At 33.2% G+C, this 27,997-nt stretch overlaps 1 protein-coding gene and 1 pseudogene across 2 annotated transcripts; one reads left to right on the top strand and one right to left on the bottom strand.

The window, feature by feature from the left end:
• The first annotated feature begins 283 nt into the window (after window positions 1-283).
• On the top strand, window positions 284-5,262 carry LOC143533042 (potassium transporter 2-like; annotated as a pseudogene). The gene is made up of 10 exons (XR_013135284.1): window positions 284-665; window positions 753-987; window positions 1,087-1,332; window positions 1,427-1,480; window positions 2,171-2,431; window positions 2,704-2,756; window positions 2,828-2,942; window positions 3,015-3,269; window positions 3,658-4,296; window positions 4,744-5,262. The product of XR_013135284.1 is annotated as a potassium transporter 2-like (transcript).
• Window positions 5,263-18,590: 13,328 nt separating this feature from the next.
• On the bottom strand, window positions 18,591-20,674 carry LOC143533013 (adenine/guanine permease AZG1-like). The gene is made up of 3 exons (XM_077027902.1): window positions 19,741-20,674; window positions 19,248-19,637; window positions 18,591-19,049 (listed from the first exon to the last, which is right to left on the bottom strand). The coding sequence occupies exons 1-3, from the start codon at window positions 20,669-20,671 to the stop codon at window positions 18,631-18,633; spliced, it is 1,740 nt and encodes a 579-aa protein (XP_076884017.1). The 5' UTR covers window positions 20,672-20,674; the 3' UTR covers window positions 18,591-18,630.
• Between the last annotated feature and the right edge of the window lie 7,323 nt (window positions 20,675-27,997).

Genomic DNA, 27,997 nt, shown 5'->3' with positions numbered 1-27,997 from the left:
TATTATCATAATATGATTGTCGTTGAGTCATGTGATTGTGATCACTCTTTATACATATCTGTCTTTACATGCTACGTGTACAAATTAATTACTATTGAATAACTAGTTAAAAAGTGAAATTAGTTACATCTAATCATTACCCATCCATTATTATTATTATTATTTATTTATTTTTTTGCATAAAGGGTGTTTCATGTTTGTAAAAGTTGAGCACATTCAGCTGACTTATGAGTGAGGTATGGGTTCTATTCTATTTCATAAGATAAAGATTTTTCTTTTTTGGGTAAAATGAAAAAAAGTTGAAGTCTTTATCTTTTTGCCTTCAAACTTATCACTTGTTCAGCATCATCATGGTGCCTATTTCACTTTTCAATGAGTGGGAATTGTAATGTTTACATCAAATTCTTGAAACAAAGGTATGGGACACCACTAGGGGGTCTATTTGCAAATGGGTCTCACTTTCTTGATCCTTAAAAAGCAAATCTTGATTAGAAATATGAGCTGTTTTCATAATTGCACTTGATTTTTCTTGTTTGAAATCAGGAATTTGTTGGTGTCAATATAAAGTTTCAATCTTTATTTCATTTGATTCAGTCACAGTGAACTCAAAGGAAAAATCTTGAAACATGGATATGGAAAATGGAAAATGTTGGCAGAATTCGAAGGTTTAAGCGATAAAGTTCTTGTTTTTCTTCATTTTCTGGTTACTTTTGTTAAATGTTTATTAAGATTTGTTTGTTAAATGCATTTAGAAGAATTCTTGGAGGACAACATTGTTATTAGCTTATCAAAGTCTTGGTGTAGTCTATGGTGACCTCAGCACATCTCCACTTTATGTTTACCGAAGCACATTTGCAGAAGATATTCATCACTCGGAAACAAATGAAGAGATTTTCGGTGTACTTTCGTTCGTTTTCTGGACTTTAACGCTCGTCCCGCTTTTCAAATACGTGTTTATCGTTCTCAGAGCTGATGATAATGGTGAAGGTAACCACAAACCACTAGTGTTCACTTTATTTATAATTTTATAAAATTCCCAATTAACTAAAATTTAAGAGTTATGTTAACTGTTTAGTTGATGTTTAGGTGGTACATTTGCACTTTATTCCTCAATATGCCGGCATGCTAAAGTAAGCCTGTTACCAAACAGACAGATTGCTGATGAATCATTATCTACTTATAAGTTGGAGCAATCTCCCGATCGGAAGTATAATTCTAAAGTGAAAATGTTGCTTGAAAAGTATAAGTTTTTGCATACGGCTTTATTAATCTTGGTTCTTCTTGGCACTTGTATGGTTATTGGCGACGGGCTCCTAACTCCCGTCATATCTGGTAATAATTTGGTTATTATTAAATTTGATTCTGAATGTGCGTTTAAGTTTATGGTAATTCGCATCATGTGTTTCCTTTTGTTTTCTGTTTGTAGTTTTCTCTGCGGTATCTGGCCTTGAGTTATCAATGCCTAATAATCATCATCAATGTGAGTTTTAATGCTCCCTCTTTTACATTTGGATTATAATTTAGGGATGTTTGGTTATTGAAATGATGAGGTGTACGCGTTTGTGTGGTTATTAAAGGGTAAAATAGAATTTGTGATGAGGTGCTGATACAAGAGTTGGCAGACTCTTACTTGGACCAGTTGGCCCAAAACATCAAGCGGGTATAACTTGGGCCAGGAGTAACTAGACCCAAATTTCACCGATAAGGGTTCCAAGTTCGTCAAGCAAGAGTTTTCCCAAATTTTGCAAATTTTCAATTGTTTCTTAGTTAGCCCAAACACTTGAATCACTAATTAACTTAATTTACGCCTTTATTTATAGTCTTAATTTTAATAATTATGAGTCAATTTAAAATTTCGGAAAATTGGCAAACCAGTCAAATGTAGAATTTTCTACGAAAAGCATTCAGTTTTAATCAAATGTCTTTTGAGAATATTTCTCTGTTTAACTTTCTGTTTCCACTCCGCGCCAATTTGTGTGACTTTTTAGGCCATGATAACTAGTTCTAAAGCGCACGTCCAACACCCTTTTTGCAATTCATCATTTGAATGAATTCTTTTAGGAACTGTCCGAAAAGGATATAGATTTTCGCTTTTCGAAAAAAAGCAAATTATTTTGCACGACTAGATTATTGTTATGGATATCTTTTTTAACATAATTTCAACTTGCAGATGCGGTGATCCCGATCACTTACTTTATATTAGTGTGCCTATTTGCTCTACAACACTATAGCACACATCGGGTCGGTTTCTTTTTTGCTCCTATCGTGTTAGTATGGCTGATATGCATAAGTGCTCTTTGATTATACAATCTAATCCATTGGAATCCACATGTTTATCAAGCTCTTTCACCATATTACATGTTAAAGTTATTCAAGAAGACCAAAAAACAAGGTTGGATGTCATTGGGAGGAATTTTACTGTGCATAACAGGTAAAAAGTTTTAATCTTTTTAAGTCTTTGTTGTCAAATTTACTGTCTTTAGTGAATTTTTTAATCAAGCGCGGTCACCTACAGCTTCAATATTGAAAAAGTTCTTGAAATTCAAGAAATTCTTTTACCAAATACAAGTTTATTCCAAGTACTAAACGTGGAAAAAGTTAATGTTTATGGATTGACTTTTTTAGAGTCAAGATAGACATTAGTTTAGGATTAAGTTTAACCCGAAAAGTCATTGTAGTTTGATTGGTCAACTGCACTTGCAGGCTCGGAAGCAATGTTCGCAGATCTTGGTCACTTCTCTTACGCTGCAATCCAGGTAAACGGTATTTTTGTCACTTGCTGTATGATATTTACCAATATCCTGAAATTCCCATTTTGCCCTTACAGATTGCATTCACATTTCTGGTTTATCCGGCACTCATACTTGCTTATATGGGTCAAGCAGCTTACTTATCAAAAAACCACCAAGCCGATCAAATCAGCTATTATGTCTCGGTACCAGGTACATGTTTGACTTTTTACATGGTCAAAGTGTTAACAAACAGCGGTTTGACCCGAGCCCGTGTTGTTTCAGAAAGTTTGAGATGGCCCATGCTTGCAATAGCCATCCTTGCTTCAGTTGTAGGAAGCCAAGCAATTATAAGCGGAACATTCTCGATTATCAACCAAAGTTTTTCACTCGGTTGTTTTCCGAGAGTCAAAGTTGTGCACACCTCTGACAAGATTCATGGTCAAATCTACATACCTGAGATCAATTGGATACTCATGATCCTATGCATTGCTGTAACTATCGGTTTCCGTGACATTAAACACATGGGAAATGCATCTGGTAGGTCCTACAAATTAGGAGTCTTCATGGGTCGGTTTTGAGTTTAAACCAAACCAAAAACCAATAATTCGGTTTTTGAAAACCGTTCAATTTCGACTCTTTTGGTAATTAAGGTCTAAATTTTTTGTTAATTAATGATTAATTGATTATTTACAAATGGGCTAAAATACTTCTGGTACACTATTTTGTGAATTTCTTATAAATTACTTTACATTCAAAATAAATATAAAAAACCATTCATTCTGTTTGTTTTTTTCAGTTTTAGTTACATGCAAAACATCCGAACATTCGATTTTTACGAAAACGTAAAACTAATCTGTCATTTTCTAATATTGTTTTAACAAATCATAATTTGAATTATACTAATATTTGGTCATTTTCATTGCAGGATTGGCGGTAATGGCGGTAATGTTGGTGACAACCTGCCTCACATCTTTAGTAATAATTCTTTGTTGGCATAAACCGCCAATTATCGCTCTCGTTTTCTTACTTTTCTTCGGGTCAATCGAACTTCTCTACTTCTCGGCTTCGTTAGTCAAGTTCCGCGAAGGCGCGTGGCTTCCGATATTACTATCACTCTTTCTAGTAACCGTTATGTTCGTTTGGCATTATGCAACCATTAAGAAATATGAATATGACCTTCACAATAAGGTCTCTTTAGAATGGCTTCTAGCCTTGGGTCCCACTTTGGGCATTTGTAGGGTCCCCGGGATCAGGCTCGTGTTTACTGACTTAACATCAGGAATTCCTGCAAACTTTTCGCGGTTTGTTACAAACCTCCCGGCGTTTCACCGCATTTTAGTGTTTGTGTGTGTGAAATCCGTGCCTGTCCCGTTTGTCCCCCCGGATGAAAGGTACTTGCTTGGTCGTGTGGGCCCCGCGTCTCTTCGTGCTTATAGATGCATTGTGCGCTACGGGTATCGAGATGTTCACCAGGATGTTGATTTGTTCGAGTCGGATCTTGTTAAGAGGCTTGCGGATTTTATTCACTATGATTGGTGTCGCCCACAAACGAGTATCGATCGAGGTTATTGTTATGTATATTACTCAAATTCATTTTTTTAGGTAAACGGGTCAAATGGATTGACCCATGATCGGTAATAAAGAAAAAAAAATCATTTTTTAGCTAAACGGGTCAAACAGGCTAACCCACGAGGCCACGATCGGTAATTGCTATATATATATATATATATATATATATATATATATATCTTTTTAGCTAAACGGGTCAAACTAGTTGTTTGTCAAACGGGTTAACCCTTGATCTGTAATTGATGTATATATCTCAAAACAGCTCAAAAATTCATTCTTTTTAAGTCAAATGGGTCAAACAAATCATATAGGTCAAATGGGTTGACCTGTTTCTGTGCCAAGCCTAGCCTGGGCTTTTTTTCGGCTCATACTATAAATGACCCATTTCAACCCGAACCTTTGCATTACATAACCGTGTAAGTTAACTTTTTCACCCGTGCAGGCAACGAGGATCATCCATCTGCTTCCGAGAGGTCATCGGGTGAACACCGACTAGCGGTTGTAGGAAACATGGAATTCTCTAGAAGTCTGGTTTTTGAGGTGGACGAAAACATGCAACAAGAAAGCGTTTCGTGCGGGTTCCAAAGCGTTGAAAGCATAGGTGACATCATCGAAATGAGTGCACCTAAAGAGAGACGGGTTCAATTTGTCATTGAAGACCCGAAAGACCCAACCGAGGTTCAAATGAGACAAGAACTTGAAGATTTGATGGCGGCTCAACAAAGTGGGACCACTTTCATACTCGGGCATTCACATGTGAAAGCGAAACAAGGGTCATCGGTTTTTAAACGGTTAGCGATTAACTTCGGGTATAATTTCTTGCGGAGGAATTGTCGGGGCCCGGATGTTGTTTTGAAGGTCCCTCCAGCATCTCTGTTGGAAGTTGGCATGGTTTATGTTGTATAAACTTAGGTTTTGTAGGTAGTTTCTGTTCATAATATTGAAATATGAAAGATTTTGGAGTTTGCCAAATTAATGCTTTTTTGTTCTGTTTTATGTCACAAATTATTCAAAGGTAGATATACATAATTCTTTAGTTTCACTAGGTAAAACAGGTTTGTAAGAAGATTTTTTTTTCATGTAAAAAAGGTAGGTTCAAATTTATTTATAGTTTGTAGTATATTAGTCTTATTGATTAAAAAGTAGTAGAATAGCATGTTAATCCAAGCTAGTGTGTTTTGAACTTTGTTTTGACATGATACATAATGGGTATCCCTGGCCCATCCTCATAATTTTAGAGACTAGTATGTAACTTTGTTTTTATACTCGAATGAAAATTTATTAATTTCTTTCAATCAAGTTTAAAATGCCTTGTATGTTACGCTATGCAATTTTTAAGGTTTTGAGAAGATATATGCAATTCTCATACATAGAGATACAATATATGTTTGTTGCATAAACTCGATTGATTGCCATTCACAAGCTTTGTGTATAAGCTAAAAACATTGCATTTCACAAGTTTTGTGTAAGTGAAAAACGTTGCCATTCGCAAGCTTTGTATAAGCTAAAAGCATTGCCATTTCACAAGCTTTGTATAAGCTAAAAACAGTATAATTTTCATATATGCCCGATGATACGGATCCTCCAAAAAACAAATGGGACGCATAAGCGATTTCTAAATCAACCTAGAAAATTATCAAACTTAATATCAGCATAACTATTGATCTGTTTGAATTTGTGAAAACTATTGACAGTTTGTCGGGTTCTTCGGCCCCTAATTTTCTCATTTAGAGACCCCATTTTAGCAAACTTTTTTTCATTTAAAATCATTTTGTTCTGCCGTTTTGGTTGCATAAACGCGTGTACAATTCACACGTTTGTTAGCAATAAAGGGTCAAAATTAAATTTCCTTGTAAAAATATTGTTGGAATAGTTGCTATTTATAAATTTATCAATTTATTTTCTAAATAGTATTCTTTGTTTATATTTTTTACTTCCGTCGATGAGTAATCAATTTGTTGTATATGCTACAAATATAAGATATTTAGTATAGAACATGGTCTTAGCCCTTTTATATTGTCAAGAATGGTAAATCAAGACCCTATAATTCCAAATCAAAGACAAGTATTGCAATATGTGTATGAAGAATTACAGACCCAAAATTATAACACTCTCAAAACTAACCGTTGTATATGAGTATATCAATTTCATAAACAAGTGATATATATGAACTACTTGATTCAAGAGACCGAATCAAACTTTAAAATCAATTGGAGGAAGAGGGACAAATCATTCTCTAAATATTAGGAGATTGTGTCACAAATCATATTTCTTTATCAATTGATAAGAAACTCTGGAATAAATCAACCAAAAAATAAATGGAAGATAGATAAGAAAATAAAAGAACTTAGACCATCATTGTCATGTTCTAAACACCGAACCGATTACATAAACTACACTCAACAATAGAAACCCTAATTGGAATCAAGAAGATGAAAAATACAACCAACAGGAAATAGGAAATATTCTTCGTTTTAATAAACTTATATGGGCTGGGCCTTCTCATCTCCAGCTTTAGGTCCAAGCTAGCATCCAAGCCCATAAGTAACCATCCAACCAATCAGCCCAATAACACTCCAAAAGTCCAAAGTGTCTCAACAGCATATTAAACATACAATACCAGAAAAATTGTTATTAAGTATTTATGCAAACAAATGTTTGATATTGAATTGAAAGTAAACACATATTTCAACATCTCTCCTCAATTTAATAGGCAAACACATTAAAGAAATAAAAAAAACAATTCTCATGTCTTGTAAAACATGCGCAACTCATTCCTCAAAATTCAAACTTTACAAAACAAGCTGTCATTAAAAAAACTACTTTTCAAACAAACTCACTTTTCTTTTTCTAAAACATATGCCAAGTGATTTGAAAATATGAATTTTATGAGCAAAGAAAATTATAAAGGTGAGCTATGCTGCACATAAAAAACAAGAACCAAAGGCATTTCCTAATCAATAGATGCAACAACTTAATTGTTGCACATTAATGCAGTCGACTGCTCTTTGTTAAACCAATCGTTACACTTTTCAAATATTTTAAACGAATTGGAACACATATTTCCTTGAACCTTAAACCCATTTCTTGTAAATTTTCAGCATATTTGAACAACTAATTTTTACAATACTTCATTGACAAATCACTAAAATATCAAAAACTGAGAATTTGAAGATACAAAAATATGCGCCAATAGAGCAAAGACAACTGCTTCATGTAAAACATAAACAGAAAATTGGAAACAAGTATCCTCATTTAATTTGTTGGTAACTAGAAGTCAACTGATCAAAGATACACCACCTTAGTAACATTTCCTTTTAATGATTTCACAACATTAAAAACAATATAACTACATATTAACAAATGATTCATAAAGGATCACTCAAGTCTATTACAAGAACAGATTAAGCGACAATAAATCTTTCAAGATATAAAACTTCAAAATTGTTTTCTTTTAATTTCTAGACCAACTTTCAAGAACAAAAGACATGAATAATGATGTTTGAGAGAAAACTTTAATCACCACATAACTAAAGCTTGGTTTTAGAAAGAAAACTTACACAACTTGCAATTCTAGTAAGAACGTCCGAGTACAAGGGTAGATGCGTGTGAGTGTGTGACCTAAGCCCATACATGATCCCAAGCACTTCAGGTCCAAATAGCTTCAAGCCTAGCGATCCATGCACCAATATACCTCATACAAAACAAACCAAGATATTAAACAACATATTAGAACTTTAACAATAAGAACTTTCTCGCAACACAGTTACCCAACAAAAACATTTAAATCAACAATGCAGTTTAGATTCATCATTGATAAATGAATAAACTTCAAAGAATACCACATGGTACATCATAAATTGCAGTAAACACACGCAAGAGAACAAACATATAGTATGTTCCAATTAACACAGAATCATAGATTCGTATGAATGTATAACAGATATCAGACACAAATCTGGTCAGATAAATGTCTATAAGACAAATATGTCACAAGACATGGAAACTTTCTTTAACACAACAGAAAAAGAACACAAGAGGAAAGAATCATAGGATTCCACATAACTATCAAAAACATATTTGATAAGAAAATAAAAGCCACACAACTTTAAAAGAAATCAGAACCACATCTGAAAACAAGACATGTGAAGAACTTAAAGACTAATTCGACTTGATAAAAAAACTTTTACAACTTCACAAGAAACATATACCTCGTAAAGAACATAAAGACTAATTTTTACTCAAGAAAAAAACTTTTACAACTTCACAACAACCATTGAATCACAAGATTAAAACAACCACTAGATTCATATGAGAAGACAAAAGTCACACGACTTTTAGAAGATTTTATAAGAGAAAAGTCACATGACTTTTAGAATTCAGAAACATGTCTGAAAAACTTGTGAGGAACTTAAATACTAATTTGACTTGATCAAAAAACTTTTACAACTTTACAAGAAGCATTTTAAAACTTGTAAAGAACATAAATACTAATTTGAATCAAGCAAAAATTTTTACAACCTCACAAAAATACCGAATCACAAGATATAGAAACAAGTCTGATAAAAAATAAGAATCACATGACCATTTATCAGACAACAATTTTACAACCAAAAATTAACTTGTGATTGTATAAAAAATCACATGATTTTACAACAGAAAACATCTCACGCGAGAAAACAACAAGGCCGTCAAGAATCAAGAACACTCTCAACAATAAGATCGGTTAAACACATCAACCACACGATTCAACTAACTACAAAACAAGTCATAGATTGTAAATCATACGAGTCAAACAATTTCACAACAAAACCAATCGCGCAAGTTCCCAACCATGGAATAACACACGACAAAGATTTCAGACAATTATAAGATCAAAGGTTACTACTCCTAGCACAAAGCTTAAGACTCATAGAATATGAAGACCAAGAAACAACAATAACAAACAAATGTGCAAGAGATTTAAATAAGTCCTTTACTTTTAAGTATTTGAAATCTTATTTCATACAGATCCACCTTGTAACAAAAAACAATTCATACAATAATCAAGATCGAACAACACTTTTATTCCTTTTTTTAACATAAGGTCAATCACGAGAATGTAAGAAAACCAACACATGTTCTCAAAAGAACACTAAAAAACTTATTATGAAAAGATTTCCTTGTTTTATTCTTTAAATAACTTATTTAAAAGAAAACACTTTTGTTTTGAAGAACAATGTTTCAAATATAGAAAACAAAGAGCAATCTCACGAAGACTGATGAAGATAAGCCCCCCCTCCCCTTCAGTCTTGTCGTATTATAACTCTAAAGCTGGAGATGAGAAGGCCCAGCCCATATGGGTTTATTAAAGCGAAGAATATTTCCTATTGGTTGTATTTTTCATCTTCTTGAAAGAGTCCAATAAACTTAATGTGTAACAATTAAGTTGTTGCATCTATTGATTAGGAAATGCCTTTGGTTCTTGTTTTTTATCTATTTATTAGGAAATGCCTTTGGTTCTTGTTTTTTATGTGTAGCATAGCTCACCTTTATAATGTTCTTTGCTCAAAAAATTCGTATTTTCAAATCACTTGGCATATGTTTTAGAAAAAGAAAAGTGAGTTTGTTTGAAAAGTAGAGTTTTTTAATGACAGCTTGTTTTGTAAAGTTTGAATTTTGAGGAATGAGTTACGCATGTTTTACAAGACATGAGAATTGTTTTTTTTTATTTCTTTAATGTATTTGTCTATTGAATTGAGGGGGGATGTTGAAATATGTGTTTACTTACAATTCAATGTCAAATATTTGTTTGCATAAATACTTATTTTTCTGGTATTGTATGTTTAATATGCTGTTGAGACACTATGAACTTTTGGAGTGTTATTGGGCTGATTGGTTGGATGGCTACTTATGGGCTTGGATGCTAGCTTGGACCTAAAGCTGGAGATGAGAACGCCCAGCCCATATGGGTTTATTAAAGCGAAGAATATTTCCTATCTCCGATACCATGTCGCAAATCATACTTCTTTATCAATTGATGAGAAACTCTGGAATAAATCAACCAAACAATGAACGGAAGATAGATAAGAAAAATAAAAGAACTTAGACCATCATTGTCATGTTCTAAACACCGAACCGATTACATAAACTACACTCAACAATAGAAACCCTAATTGGAATCAAGAAGATGAAAAATACAACCAACAGGAAATAGGAAATATTCTTCGTTTTAATAAACCCATATGGGCTGGACCTTCTCATCTCCAGCTTTAGGTCCAAGCTAGCATCCAAGCCCATAAGTAACCATCCAACCAATCAGCCCAATAACACTCCAAAAGTCTATAGTGTCTCAACAGCATATTAAACATACAATACCAGAAAAATTATTATTAAGTATTTATGCAAACAAATGTTTGACATTGAATTGAAAGTAAACACATATTTCAATAGATTCCATGCTAATTAAGCCAATCTAATCTTTCCTTTTATCAATGCAAACACACAAACTACTTTAACCCATTAGGCTTAAGCCCATAAGCACTGCTACAAGCCCATATTATCCTCTTGCATCCACGCGGACCACGCCCATTATGTCCCATTAACTAGCAAATTAGTCATGCAAAATACACAAATACACAATTATAATATTAGACACAAATTGTATAATAACGAGAATACTTCATACTTTCAACATAAACTTATGTTAAAATAAAGGTAAAAATGGTTAAATATATGATGCTATTTTCGATTAAAAAAAGTAAATAAATAACACTAGAATTAAGAAAGATATCAAGAGATTTAGCTTCCTATGACTGAAAAATAGAGGGAAATTAGTAGAGATGGATTGGGATAGTTGGTGTGCTTTTTCATTTTCTATGTAATTTGGGTGTGTTGTATCTTGGTGCAACCACTCTACATTTTCTAACTTGCTAGAAAGTTTGGTTTTTCAATGAAATTGGCCGATAAAAAAATTGTTACTTTTTTTGTGTTTCTGGTTTGACTTTCGTTAAACCCACAAATTTTAAATCTTATCTTAAATAGATATAAACGAAACCTTTAAAAGCTCTCTGGTTGTTTCCTAACTTCTCCCAAGCCAACAGATTGCTTTATTAGTAAGTGGTGGTTTCTCATGCATTTGACCCGAATTCATGGGTATGGGTCTCACCAAACCCAGATAGCCTTTAAACGGGTTATAACATCTTATTAAATTAAAAATTAACCTTACCAAATATTTGATACGAAAATGCTATAAAATAGGGATATGCTAAAAACTAATATCCGATTTTTTTTAAAAGATATTACTTATAAGTAAGAAACAATTTTATAATAAAAAAATTAAGTGGGTCATGGGTCTCACCAAACTCGGATAACTTTTAAACGGGTTATAGCATCTCATATATTTGTGAAACTATTTCATCATCAAACCCTAAGTATATTGTTAACTTTCTTACAATAAATAACATTAGAATCCATATATATATATATATATAGGGGTGGGATCTAGTGAAAACTCCTATTAAAAAGAAAACTTAAAAACTCCTAAAAAACTATTTTTAACTTTTTAAATTTTTTTTTAAGTTTCTTTTTTTCTATTATTCTTATATGTTGTTATTGGTTCCAAAAAAAAAAACCTTGTCGGTATAGTGTGCATGTGTAATAATGTGCATTGTATGTTTGCAAAAGTGTTTGTATTGCATAGAATACAACACTATTGCATATATTTGATACACACTATTGTATATATGCAATATAAGACTAATACACACATCAAATACACATTAGTACGTATGTGTAATACAACATCAACGCACATATGCACCACATCGACTTTTATTTTATTATTATTTTTTTCCATATAATACAACACTACTACACATATACAACACATAAATATTGAATATATGCAATTAAACACTATTAAACTCATAAATACATAGTAATACACATGTGTAATACAATGGTATCGCACAGTAATACGTATGTGCATTGCAGCGGTTTTTTTTTTGTTTTTTTTTATTTTTTTATTTTTTTCGAGCAAAGGGTAAGAAAATATAAGAATAATGGCAAAAACGAAAATTTGAAAATATTTTTTATTTTTAATTAAAAATAATTATTTAGTAGTTTTTAAGTTTTTTCTTTAAAGATGAGTTTTCTCTTGATCCTCTCCCTATATATATATATATATAGGGAGAGGTTAGAATAAAAACCCACTTTAGTTGTGAAAACTCTAGAAACCTATTCTCAACCACATGTTTTTAATTAAAGATTAAATCTTGTAGTCCACAATTAAAGTTAATAAAAAATGTAAAAGTTTATTTACATTTTCTCTCTTCTGAAAACATATATAAAAATTACTAAAAAAATGTAAAAAAAAAAACAAAACATTTTTTTTATGCTTTCGATGTTTTGTATTAAATGTAACATATATTACATGTAAAAAAAATTGTTTATTAATTATAAATATATCTTTTTCTTTTTAAATTGGATATCAAATTTTAGTATATCCCTATTTTATAGGATTTTCATATCAAATAATTGGTAAGATTAATTTTTAATTTAATGAGATGTTATAACCCATTTAAGAGCTATCTGGTTTTGGTAAGACCCATACCCATGAATTTTGGTTAAATCAATGAGATGTCTCTATTTAAAAATCAAGCAATCTAGTGGCTTCCATAAAAGGGGGGAGCGACCACATCACGACATGTAGGATTTTAGGGGTTTCGTTTATATATATTACTAGCTTTTAGCCCGCGTGTTACGCGGGTTATTTTAGGTTTTTTATATAATTTTCTTGTATAATGTGTTTAGATGTGTACGCAAACATAAGTTTTGTATTAAAATCAAGGGTTATGTGAATATAAAAGTATATGTTATGTTTGTAGTTGAATTTTAATTTTAGTTTGTTTTTTGTACGTTTGTATGGTTTTATTAGGTTTGTTTGGTCATGTGGTGTAGGGAAATTGAGTTTAATGGATCAACTACTTTTTGGTGGATAAAATTGTAATTTTGTTTTGTTTTGTTTTGTTTTGGATAGTGTATTGGACCATGAATGAATTGAAGAATTTGAATTGCTAGAGACTAAGTTTACATTCACATCTTTTACTTAATTTGTTTGGTTTTGTTCTTATCTGTGGTTTAATTTCATTTTGTGTAGAATATTAATATTTTTTACTTCCATAAAGTTTAGTTTGCGTGTTAATTTTGTTAAGATGTTGACCCACCAAACTAATATTACAAACCAAACCTAACCATTGTTAGCTAACCTAAAGAATTATGTTCATGTAACTTTGTTCTATTATCTTTGTTTACGTTCGTTTGTTCATAGTAACAAAGAAGTAGCGGTAGATGTAGGTGACGATGATGGTTGATACATGAAAGAGGAGGTTGATGATGGTGGGTGGTAATCGGAAGTTAACCGGTGATGAAAAGGATTGACTGGCGACGAAGAATATGCACTACACCACTAAGAAGTTTTCTTGAGTACCCAATTTATTTAATAACAGGGTAGTTGGAAAAGCTAGGAACTTCATTAAACAAATGCCAACACTTGAAAAGTTGACTTCTCACATACCCACATGTAAATATTTAATGCCGATAAAGTGTAAACACACATGTCGTAAGTGTTCTTCACTGCATTTTAATCAAGAACATAATTACCACATGTAAATATTTAATGCCGATAAAGTGTAAACACACATGTCGTAAGTGTTCTTCACTGCATTTGAATCAAGAACATAAAAATTTTGGCTCTATTCTTTTACAACATATAAGAATACCTAAATTTTGAACAACATATAAGAATGCCTAAATTTTGATGTATTGTCTTTTCACTAAACATGTCAAACATGTCAAGAATTTGTGTAATTTACCTTGTTATCAAATCAAACCATCGTCCTCGTCTAAACGATGCAATAACAAAAGCAAGTAAAATTTTTGGAGGCATTGGATAATTAAATCGCTTTTCCTTCCTTTTACAACCCGCATATTCGCAGGACCAACGTTCTTACAATCGTCTTTGGTAGCGCACATATTATGTTTAACATTTGTTTGTTTTGAATAATAGTAGACTCACTGCCCAAAACAAAATTTGTTTGTTTTGAATAATAGTAGACCCACTGTGTGTAATAATAAATATTTTAATGAGCCTTTTGAATTACTTATCTTAATAATATGTACTTCAGACGGTAGAAAGATAATAATGTCTAAATTTTAGCTTTACCACAAAACCAAAGCATGCAAGTAAACTGGCGCATACACAAAATAATGGATTGTGCACCAAAATAAAGGATCAAACGCATACTAAAGAAACCACAAAAGAAAACTAATACATCAGCACAAATGAGTTACCTTATATAATAGGAATTTTTCAACAACTACAAAATAAATGCAAAACCTCTTTTAAGTATCAAAATGTTATAAATTACTTTCACAAACCAATCCACTAACAAAAAGAGGTGGAACCAGAAACTTCAGCTCAGAATAACAACTTTGCAGCCTTTATGAGAATCAAATAACACAACAAGAATAAGAAGTTTTAAGTAGAAGCAAAATGCAAATTGCAACATAAAAGCCTGTTATACATGTAACTAACATGCACCCTTTCAAATCATTACTAAGTCAAAAATACAATAATTAGTTCTAGTCTTCCAGATATACTCTAATTCTTATGCAGATAACAAATTTCATTCAATTTTATAAGTCAAAGTTATGCAAAATTCAGTTCTGACACTCAAGAGGTCAGATTTGACCCCAAAAAAATGGTCATCATACCTATTATAAAATTTAATAATTCTGCTAAACTATAACCTCATACTATTAATAGACAGACGTTTTACATTAACATTACAGGAATTAAAAAATACAAACACTACACTAAACTAATAAGTTATAAATAAAAAATTATGTTTGCCTAAGAGAAACCGAAAATGAAGGCCTAGGGTCAGCTAATATAATCTTTAATCGAAACATTTTAAAAAAGAATAATACTAACCGCTTTGGTCTGCTACTTAATAAACACATACCTTTTAAGCTTGTGGAGGTAACAGAAGAATATTATTTGCATTTAACTTATTTAAAACCCAGTTTGAATGAAACGGAAGCATGCCCTTTTAGTACCGATGGCCCATATTCTGAAAATAGACAACTTTTGAAAGAAAAGAAAAATCATATAGATGATTTAATTTCACCTCAATTTAAGTAAATCAAATATGCTACATTTTAATTGAGGCAGTCAGGGGCATTTTAACTATCAAACAAAAAAAAGTTATTAAATTCATGAAAGGCAACTGCAATCATCAGCCAAATTAGATATCATGTGCATAAAATCATATTATAATACTATATGTACTAACCCTCCCATCACTCCATCAATTCTAGGTAATTTCCAATCGCTTGAGGCAGTTTCCTTAAACTGTCTAATGTCAAAAGTTAATAAGGAACCATAAAGTAATAAATATGTATAACAAATATCAACACATGATACCTGCTCTAATGAACTTGCACCATGTCTTTTAATTAGTTTGCTCCGAACAGGGGCAAGAATCAATGATAGATCTGCCAAATACCCATTCGCGTATTCTCGTCACATACCACTGGGTCATTTGTACCTTGAATACTTGCTCACACACGATCTTCATATCCTTCCTTCAAGTGAAATCACAATAATCGAAACATCATCATGATAACGCCTTCTATCCCTTTGCGGTATTCGTAAAAACTCATGAAAATCCATACCTATAAGAATATATAAATTTCATATCAACATCATAACCCTTTTAATTAACAACATAAGTTGATTTGACAATATTTGTTCTAGAATAAGTTGAATAAACATCTTAGGCTGTTTTTGAGTTTTTTAGTATTATTTGTTAAGAGATAAAAGATAAATCAAATAAACTCGTAAAGTAAAAAATGGATTGGATTAATGATTACCAGCTTTTCAAGCTGCACAAAACAAAACTTCTTTGATTAAATGCTGAGCTGGATCGCCTTCTGGGGATCACTGAATAAAGAGGTCGACTTCATAAACGGCTTCCTTGCTAGTAAAATACTGATAAAGCATGCCTGAAGATGATATTAAGAATCTCTCTCAATCCTAATCGGTGACGGTAAAGAATCAGGATACGGTTTATATGATTCCCAATTATGGTTCAAAATGCTTTCATACCTCTAGTTTGGTTATAACATGTTCTGCAACTTAAAACATCACCACTCATTTAACAGATCGAATACCAATATTATACGATAGTCGGTTGTTTTAATCTACTTAAATTGTTATAACAACTAAAATCTAATTGCATTGGATGCATAAATTCGCAATTAAAATATCTAAAATTAATCTCAAAGTTCATTTTTCCTCGTTAAACCCTAAATGAAATATGAAGAAAACAATCGGTTTAATCAAACACCCTTATGGGCTTGGGTTGAAGTATGACCTTAGGTGGCATAAGAGAAAATAACTTGTTTTGATACGACTACGTTGATTATTTATAAAAAGTTAAAAAAAAGAAAAGAAACAAAAGAAGGGGTGAAAAAAGTGTGTGTTTCAGCCTATATTGATTGACACACTAAAATAAGAATCATATAATCATGTAGAGGTGTGCATGAAAGCGAAAAAAATGAACTAACTTAACTCAAACAATAACATAACGATTTAGACGCAAATTCATTATTTTCGGCGAGCTATTTTTTGGCGTAAAAACTTCAAGCCAAATTGACAAAACTGAATCCAAACCAAAAAAAACCAAAAATCTATAGTTTTCAAAAACTCAAGACCAAAACTGCAGTTTTTGATTCAGTTTTGAGTCCAAAACCGACCCATCACACCATCAGCCAGCTTTATGATTAATCATTTTGACATAACTACTGGCAAGATAATGTAAATTTGATAGCATTAAACCTACTAAACATAAAAACCATAATTACAATAATAATAAAAACTCTGCACCAAGAAGTTTCATTCTGAACACCCATATAAATGATACATTTCAACCCATTTTTTCTTTTGTAACTTGATATCTTATGCGAGGCAACCAAAAAACATAGAAGGTTGGGAATTAGGACAAGCCGAACTACAATGAATAGAAACCCAAAAAATGTCAGAACCCCACCTTTATATTGCCATCATCAGAACATTTGTTGGGGGTTATGATGGATGCACATAAAAATCATATAGGTGTATTATGGGTTGCATAAAAAGTTTGGGTATTTATGTTTTCCCAATCTATCAAGCTACAAAATGGTCCTATTTTTAAAAAGTATTAGTATTTCGGTAAAACTATTACCTTTGTGATTTTTTGATTGATTAAGGTCAAAATAATAAGATTTTCTTGTTTTTGAATGTCATGTGTCACGTGTGTCTTCATATTTGCAATATAAATCGATTTCAAGATTTTTAAGGTTTGTTTTCGTTTTGAGGCTTAGCTAAGTTTATTATGACGGTCGTTTAAAGAATTTTTTTTTTCAGTAGTAGGTGATGAAATTTAATTTAGTAAATGGCTTTATGAATAGGTTGATTCGGTTCTCCCGTTGGTTTAACTTGTAACAAAACTGAATTGAATTCGGATCGATTACAGTTCGATAAGCCACTTTTCAAATTCGGTTAGGTTCGATTTTCGATTAAGGGTAAATCAATCAAATCGAATAAATCCATAACCGAACAGATTAGTCTATAAACTAATTATGATTCGTGTGAACATATTCTACATATCTATTTAATGAAGTTATAACAACAAAATCATAAATTAAGAGGCAAAATTGTAAGAATGAAGAACTAATCACCTTTATGAGCATTACAGTATGGAAAGGTTGGAACACCTTCGATCTGACAGTGATGAGGTATGATCATTCAATTGGAGAGCGAGCGCGTAATCTCTGCCAATCGAATCCAACTACTGTAATCGAAGAAGATCTAAAGCTTAAAGAGAAGCAGGGGATGCTGAGTAAAGAAAGGTGAGATCGATAGTGATAGCTTGAGAAAAGATCTCGACAGAGATGGCTATGGAGGTTAGGGTTTTCACATAAAACGGGTTACTTGGTATTTGATTTGAGATATCCGGGTCAAAAACGATGCCCATGCCCACGAATTTTAAAGAAACGGGTTAAATCAACGAGAGGTCTTTATTTAAAAATCAAGCAATCTGGTGGTTTCCATAAAAGAAGGGAGCGACCACATCGCGACATGTAGGATTTTAGGGTATTCTTTTATATATATTATAGATAGATAGATTATTTTAGTTATCCAAAGGATTAACCCATTATAAAATTAAGAAAATATTCAAATTGTGCATGTTTACAAAGACATCAATATCAATATATATATGCTAACTAATCTTTTTTAACAAAGTTAAACCTCAAGCACTTTCCTACTTTCCACCACATTACTTTCACCAATCACACCATTCCCCCTGGCACTACCATTAATTACACATCCACTACTATCAGCCCCCTTTAGAATCTTATATTTACCCAAAACACCCTCAACCCAGTCCCACAAGTTAAGTACCACGTAGGTCCCAATACCCCCAATCAAACCATATGCTATCGAGTACGTTAACGGCATTAACATCAACGTCACGAACGCCGGTATCGCCTGTCGCATATCCTCCCAATCAATCTCCACCACAGATCTCATCATCAACACCCCTACCAATATCAACGGTGGCCCAACCGCCCATGCTGGAATCGATGCGAGCAACGGTGTAAAGAAAAACGCCACCATAAAATACCCTGCAACTGTCAATGATGTCATGCCCGTCCTCCCACCTTATTAGACAATGCAATAAGTGAATGTTAGAGGTAGCGATATGAACATAAAAAAATAAAAACAAAAAATAAATAAAGAGAAAAAATATAAGTATATGTTAGAGGTAGAATTATGTAAATATATTGTCTTGAAAAACCCTCCTTAAACTTATAAATATGAATCATACAAGTTCCATAACATTTAAGAGTTTAACTCACCTTCTCTTATCCCAGTTGACGACTCGATGTACGTCGTCACGGGAGACGTACCGAGTAACGATCCTACCACGATACTCGCTGCATCGGACATCATTGCGTAATACTGTCCTTCAAAATCGCCATTTTCATCGGTGAATCCTGCGAATCTCGCCATGGAGTATAGGGTTCCGGTGGTGTCTAGAATGTCAACATAGAGAAAAGTAACCAATGCTTCCCAAAAAGCGGGTTTATTGATACCAGAAAAGCTTAACGCGCCTGCAGTTGATCGAATTTTATGAACATCGACTATTTTTTTAAAGTAGGCGTAACCGGAGTCACCAGCCGGAGTTTTTGGAAAGGCTGTGACTTGCGTGTTACGAAACCATGAAACCGCCGTTACAAATACAATACCTAACAATAACAAAAAAATAGTTTAGAGTTATTAATTAGTGTAAAGTGGCGTAAGAGTAACTTTTACTTTACTTTTGGAAATAATAATAATAATGAAAAATACCGTAAATCATTGCTCCTTTTACATTCTTTACCAAACAATAAGCTATAATTACAAAGCCGACCACGCCGAGCCAAAACGTGGGGCTCGCCATTCTGTTACCAACACACATGATCTCCCCGGAAGCCGAGCCGCCGGGGAGTAACGAAACGGTGCCATTAGGGAAAACAATAACCGGAGCGAGTGACACGCGAGAGGATTCCGGACAAGCAGCTAACGTAACAAGCGTGGAGGAGCTGTAGCCGATCAAGCCGATGCCTTCATTATTCTGTAAGCCGATGAAAGCTAAAAATAAGCCGATCCCAGCCGAGGACGAGATCTGGACCGGCTTAGGGACTAGTTTCGCGAGCTTAGCTCGTAATCCGACGGCTGAGATTAAAAGAAACAACATCCCTTCGACGAAAACTGCGGCTAGCGCGCTTTCGTATGGGATGCTGCCCGAGCCGTGAAAGCCGACGACCGTGTACGCAAAGTACGCGTTCATCCCCATTCCGGGAGCTAAAGCTAAAGGTAAGTTTGCAAAAGTTCCCATAATAACGCAGCCGATGAGCGAAGACGCAACGGTGGCAACGATTAAGTCTTTACGTACTTTATCAAGGCATGCAGCATAACCCGGGTTGATTGGTGGGAACTTGCATGAGGAATTGGGGATAATGAGGTGGAGATTAGGGCCGATGCAATTCGACAAGGTGACGGTCGGGTCCGAGCAAAGGGGGATGCAATCGGAGATGGAGCAAGTGGCGCCCGAGTCCGAGAGGATGCTCGCGTTAACGGCTAGGATGTAAGCCATGGTTAAGAAGGTGGCGGTGCCGGCTCGAAGTTCGGTGGTGAAGGTGGTTTTTCTTTCGTTTAGTTTGAAGTGTTTTCCGATGTGGGATTTGCCTACGATGGTGTTTAGCCGGGTTAATGGCGATGGCCTGACCGCGGTTTCCATTTGAATGTTGTGAGACTATTCTCTTATTGTGTTGGTATGTTTTAGAAGGAGATTTATGGAGGTAGACTGGTATGATTACATTCATTAGAAAATGAATATATAGTTTCAACTTTAATAATATCATACTTGCTTATATGTTGCATTAATAAAAGAATAATGGCTGTCAAATAAAAGTTATTTAAGTATATATAATATAATATTTAAACTTTCAATTTCACTTTGAGGCCATATTTTATCAAAAACTTTAAGGGGGTGTTTGGTAGAGGGATTTGATTGGGGAAAAATAGAATTAGAAATATTTCTTTTGTTTGTTTTCCACTTTTCATTTCTATTTCTCTTTCTATTTCTCTAAAACTAGAGAATTCCATTTCTCTTTAAAACAAAGAGAAATCCATTTCTCAGCAGCCTCCTCATAGCATGTCACCACCTCGTCTCCGGCCGCCACCTCGTCTCCAAGTCTGCAACCACCACCCCGTCTCCGCCGTTCGCAGTGGTGAACACAGAGATGGTAACCGGTTGTAGGTTGCAGGTGGTACGGGTGAACGGAGATTAGGGTTTCAAGTGGTGGTTCGTGGTAGGTTAGGGTTTTCAGATGGTCGGGTGATTGTGGTCGCAGGTGGGTGACAGTGGTGGTGGAAATCGGCGGTGGTCGCAGGTGGCTTCTGATTATCATCATCATCATCGCCACCACAACCACCACCACAAAATCTCCAAAGAGGCAGTGATGACAGATCTGAGCCTCCTTTTTCTATATCTTATGTTCCAAAAATTTGAATCTTTTTAATTTCTTGTGTACTGTGGTTGAAGAAGGGGATTTGGTGGCGGCAGCCGGTGGTGGTGGGCTGTGGTTGAAGAAAGGGCTGTGGTGGTGGTGCTGGTGGTGTGGGGCTGGTGGTGGTGGTGCTGGTGGTGGTGGGGCTGTGGTAGTGGGGCTGCTGTGGTGAGTGGTGTCAGGTTGGGTGGAGGTGGGGTTGGGTATGGTAGAGTTCTCTGTTTATTTTCTCGTGTACCAAACAAGAGAAATGATTCTCATTCTCCATACCAATTCTCTTTCTCTACAATTCCATTTCCATTTCTATTTTCTCTCTTTTTCCATTATCTGTACCAAACACCCCCTAAATGCTTCCAAGTTGTCATTCCACCATCTTTGCTTTCAGAAAGCTTTTAAAGTAGTAATTATTTAGTTTTACTCGTTATTAATGTTTTAAACATAATTAATTTATTTGGCTTAAATTTCATTCATATAACTATTTGTTATGCATGACTAATTATTCTTACTAGATTCTTAGAATAAACATGTTTAAATTAAGGTTTTAAACACCTCTCAAGTTGTTAGATTATTAACTTAATTATAATTTTTTTCTCCTATCATTACTTTCACAATTAGTATTTCATAATTAAAGATACAAACATTATTAATTCAAATCCGATGGCACTTTAAAGTTCCAACCATTATCTGAATAAATAAATGATTGAGATTAACAGACTAATTATTTAATGGTCAAATACATTGAAAAATCGCTATTCTATAAATTAAATCACAAACGAATTTATTCGATAAATTCTACATGATTAAGAGAATGTAATTAATATAATATAAAATAATTAAAGTATTCGATTAAATATTCGCATGAAGTCTAACGTTCTTAGCCTGAAAGACACATGTCGACCATATTGCATGGAGCTCGACGACAATAACATAATCGCACAAAAACCAAATAAAGAAATGGTCGTTTTGTGTTTTAAAGTAAAAATAATTAATTAATTATTTAATTTACAAACAAAATAAATTTCAAGTACCATAAAAGCTCTCTGATTCAGATATGTGCCATGTGAATAAGGAATATAAAATTGCCTAATTAGGTTAAAAAAAATGCATTCGTCATCAGCAATCTATTTGTCCGATAAAGTTGTTTAATTCATATAAAAGATATATTTTTTTAACGAACAAATACAATTTTTATTAACTACAAAATTGCATAGCAATATGCTAATCAATCAGGTATTTACAAGACAAAACAACAGCACCGACTATAACTAACCCCCCCCCCCCCCCACCAAAAAAAAAAAAAAAAAACCGAGACCCTTACGCGTTAAAACCTTGCCACTGCTGGCATATTGCGTATACCCGTACATGATAAGACACGAATACGAGATGTGTATATCTGTACGTACACGACACGAAAACTTATCGTGCACCTGTATCCCAAACCCGAACATGAACTTGCTAATACCTGGTATACACGATAAGACACGATAATACACAATAAAATCTGAAATCGATCATACGAACAGTCAAATTATTCGTAATAACCTAATTGGGAATGTCGTGAGAATGTGACGGCTGAGAGAAAATGAGAATGTTTTAGGAATTTAGGGTTTAGGATAACTTATAGTTATATATATTTAATTATAAAAATATAATCTGGTACTTAACATGTACTTAACAGGTAAACAGGTATTTTACCTGTTTAGACACGAAAATTAACATGCAGATTCGTGTCTACCTGTTTAGTACACGAAACCTGTTAAGGCCTTACTTGGTACCTGTTAAAGTCGTATAGGTACGTTTCGTGTATTTGTGTATCGGTTATAAATTGCCAGCCCTACCTGTCACTTCTCCTGCGTTGTTTCTTCCTTTCACTATTTGTGCCGGACCCAAAGATACCCGAGCGCCTTTATGTTTTCCACTAAAGCACCAAGATAATCCAGATTCCCAAACACGATGCCATTCCTTGCTCTCCAAAAACATCACAATAAGATTAGACAGACAACATGGAGGAATTTTCCCTTCTTAATTGCAAAACATTTATATTAATTCGTAAATTTTCAGAATGTCTCAAGTTAAAAAAGCATAGAAAGTCGGACACTTACACCATTATGAAATCAATTGCCAGCCTGATTGTGCGAACCCGCATGACACGAAGATATGTTTCGTAGTCTCTTCAACTTCCTCATAAACCGAACAAATTACCAACTGTACATTTATGTTCAATTTAGCGAGAGCCACCAAGGACGGAACACGTTCAGTTTCTGCACTCCATGCTAAGATTCCAACTTTCTTTGGGACCGGTTGTTCCATTCGAACGCATGATTAAACTCGAACTTTGTTTAAAACTCATAGCCCACCTCAAGGCGAAACCCCTGACATGAAGTTAGAATCTCTCTAAGCTCTTTAACTTCATGCTCATTATTAGGATTTCGGGACCAATCCCACAATCTGTATATCTCATCATTATACATCACTAACCGACCAGGTACTCTTCACTTTTTTTGGTTTCAAGTCAAAACAAAAGCGAAAATCTAACATAAAGCATACTATCCCTGATCCAACAGTCAAGCAAAAAAAAAAAAAGAAAAAGAAAAACGTCTTTCTGTCGTTCCGGACTTCACTTTCGAATGCTTTGCATAACTTAATCCCCACATTTTGTAATCCGTCTTGTATAGCTACAATCTATTTCCATGTAATCGTTAACAAAACCTTAGCCGGAATGCTAGACCATGATGTATTGCACATATAGTTTTCCTCTATAACCCTTCCTTTTCTCTTTTAAATCTCCACCATCATTTTGTTAGCGTCATTAAGTTTGTGTCTTTCAAGAAGCCCAACCCGAACCCTTCGTGTTCGATGGACGCAACAACTTTCTCCCATGCCTGCACCCAATTTATTTTTTTATTATCATCCATGCCCCCCATATATATATATATATATAAGGGAGAGATAATTTGAAAACCTTGTTGAGTTTTAATAAATTTAATAACCTCATTTTTAACCACTATTTAATTAAATAGGTTAAATTATGTGATTGAGATTAAATCTGATTAAAAAACCAAGTAAAAGAGAGAGTAAAGATGCACAGTGATTACAATAATTTAAACGTTTGTTACACCTAAAAGTTGATTCAGTGCGTAAAAAATGTTGTAATTTTTATACGTACATGTAACCTACGTATATTATATATATGTAAAAAAATCCAAAAAGAAATTGTTACATTAGTTCTTAAAACTTAAAGTGGTTTTAAAAATAAATCGGCCATATATATGTGTGTGTGTGCGCGCGCACGCGCGTGCGCGTGTGCATCCTCTTCATACTTTCCAGTTTCTCTAGCACATCAGTCGGTGCGTTATAAAGAGAAACCTAATATGTTAGTAACATATTTAGAACCGCTTTTAAACCAAGATGTTTAAAAGGGAAAGTCTCGGCTCTACATTGTAATGCATCCGCCAACTTCTGCTTCTCCAGCGCATCCACACTACAAGAATTTTAGTCTATCCCAACGACGCCTATCCCGACAACAAGATGCTGTCACTATATCAAACACTATCCCGACAACATGTCGTCGGGATAGAAAATCAAAAATTTTTTAACTAATCAACACACGTGTCACTTTTTAATACGCTAGAGAATGTTTGACTACACCAAACCTTTGACTCGACACTTATCCCGACGACATGTTGTCGGGATAGAGTTTTTATATTTTATTTTTTCTTTTCTTTCAAATCATTGTAGGTTAAAAACAAATAATAAAAAATAAACTATCCAATCCCGACAACATGTTGTCAGGATAAAGTTTTTAATTTTTTTTCTTTTTCATTAAATCATCGTAAATTAGAAATAAATTAATAAAAATTAACTATCCAATCCCGACGACTTGTTGTCGGGATAGAGTTTTTTATATTTTATTTTTTTCTTTTCTTTAAGTATTCTTAAATTATAAATAAATAATAAAAAATTAACTATCCAATCCCGACAACATATCGGGATAAATTTTTTTAAATTTTATTTTTCTTTTTCATTAAATCATCGTAAATTAGAAAGATATATTAAAAAAATTAACTATCCTATCCCGACAACATATCGTCGGGATAGGGAGTTTTTATATTAAAAATTTTATTTTCTTTAAAATCATGTTAAATTAGAAATAAAAAATAAAAAATTAACTAACCAATCCTGACGACTTGTTGTCGGGATAGAATTTTTATATTTTATTTTTTCATTTCTTTAAATCATCTTACATTAGAAATAAATTAATAAAAATTAATTATCCAATCCCGACGACTTGTTGTCGGGATAGAGTTTTTTATATTTTATTTTTTCTTTTCTTTAAGTATTCTTAAATTATAAATAAATAATAAAAAATTAACTATCCAATCCCGATGACTTGTTGTCGGGATAGAGTTTTTTATATTTTATTTTTTCTCTTCTTTAAGTATTCTTAAATTATAAATAAATTAATAAAAAAATAACTATCCAATCCCAACGACTTGTTGTCGGGATAGAGTTTTTTATATTTTATTTTTTTTCTTTAAATCATCTTAAATTACAAATAAATTAATAAAAAATTAACTCTCCAATCCTAGCGATTTGTTGTCGTGATAGAGTTTTTTAAATTGTACGTTTTCTTTTTTTAAATCATCTTAAATTAGAAATAAATAATAAATGGTTAGATACGTACATACAAACATACATAGATGGTTGCATACATACATACATTCATACATACATACATATATACATAGATGGTTAGATACATACATACAAACATACATAAATGGTTACATACATACATGCATACATACATACATACATACATAGATGGTTAGATACGTACATACAAACATACATAGATGGTTACATACACACATGCATTCATACATACATACATAGATGGTTAGATACGTACATACAAACATACATAGATGGTTACATACATACATGGTTAGATACGTACATACAAACATACATAGATGGTTACATACATACATATATAGATGGTTAGATACGTACATACATACATACATGGTTACATACATACATAGATGGTTACATACATATATAGATGGTTAGATACGTACATATAAACATACATAGATTGTTACATACATACATGCATTCATACATACATACATACATACATACATAGATGGTTAGATACGTACATACATACATACATGGTTACGCACATACATACATGCATGGCTACATACATACATACATGTAACCATATATTCAGCCATCAATGCACGTATGTATAATGCACGTAAAGTATATGCATGCATGTATGTATGTATGTATGTATTTGTGTGTATGTATGTGTGTATGTATGTGTATATGTATGTGAATGTATGCATGTAAGTAGTTATGTATGAATGTATGTATGTATGTATGTGTGTGTATGTATATATGTATGTGTGTATGCATGTATGTATGTTTGTGTATTTATGCATGTATGTATGTATGTATGTATTAAACGTTTCGTGACAAAGTCTATATACCGATGACATGTAATCATCAATATATGTATGTATGCATATAGCCATCATTGTATGTATTACAAATACAAAAGTAATTAGTTGAGAAACATAAAAAAAATTAGTTGAGATATAAATTAAAAAAGAAAAAAAATTATAAATGTCTTCCTATCCCGATGACATGTCATCGGGATAGAAAAACAAAATTTTATTTTTACTTTTTTTTAAAACATAATACACAATAAATAATAAAACATATGAAAATTAAATAAATACAAACTAATCCCAACAACATGTTGTCGGGATAGAAAATTAAAATTTATTTTTTAATTTTTTTAAAAGCATTATACATATAAATAAAAAGCAAATAAAAATTAAAAATATGCTAACTTATCCTGACGACATGTCATCGGGATAAGTTTCCTGAAATATTTTGAAAATAATTTAACTTATGCGCCTAAATGAAATTTACCCGCTATTATTTTTGTGGAGTGCTATCCCGACGACATGTCGTCGGGAAAAGTCACGATCCGTGTGATCAATTGAAAATGCTTTATGGCCCTTGATTAATTTTAATCCAATGGCTAGCAACATTCCTTTTTTCACCATCTTCTCCATTTCATTAATAAATCTCTATCATTCATCCATTTACTTCATTAACACCAAACCCTCCATCAACCACCACCTTCGACTTGCAACAATTAAATCTAGACCGCCTTCAACCACCACCGTCACCTTCAACGACCACCATCAAACGCCACCACCTCCGTCAAACGCCACCGTCAACATCTCCGCCTCCGTCTTGCCACCATTAAGAACTCCTTTAAACTACCACCATCAAGATCTCCTTAGTTTTTATATTTCATTTTTGAAGTTGTTCGTATCTCATGTTTGTATGTGATTTGTACTACCGATTTAATGAGAAATAAATTGTTTTGTTGTTGTTAATAACTTTGTTGTTTGGATATTATGTTTGACATTGCGTTGTATCTCGTGTTTGTTACGTTTTAAGTCTCGGAACTTGTCCCCGGAAAGTTTTCCGGCAAAATCTCCGGAAAATCTCCGGCGAGGCAT

The sequence above is a fragment of the Bidens hawaiensis genome, unplaced genomic scaffold, assembly GCF_021521415.1.
Source record: "Bidens hawaiensis isolate Kalapana, Puna unplaced genomic scaffold, B.hawaiensis_p1.1 tig00009577_1, whole genome shotgun sequence".
Lineage (NCBI taxonomy): Eukaryota > Viridiplantae > Streptophyta > Magnoliopsida > Asterales > Asteraceae > Bidens > Bidens hawaiensis.
Note: the sequence above shows the minus strand (reverse complement) of the source record. Positions and strands in the feature narration are given on the sequence as shown.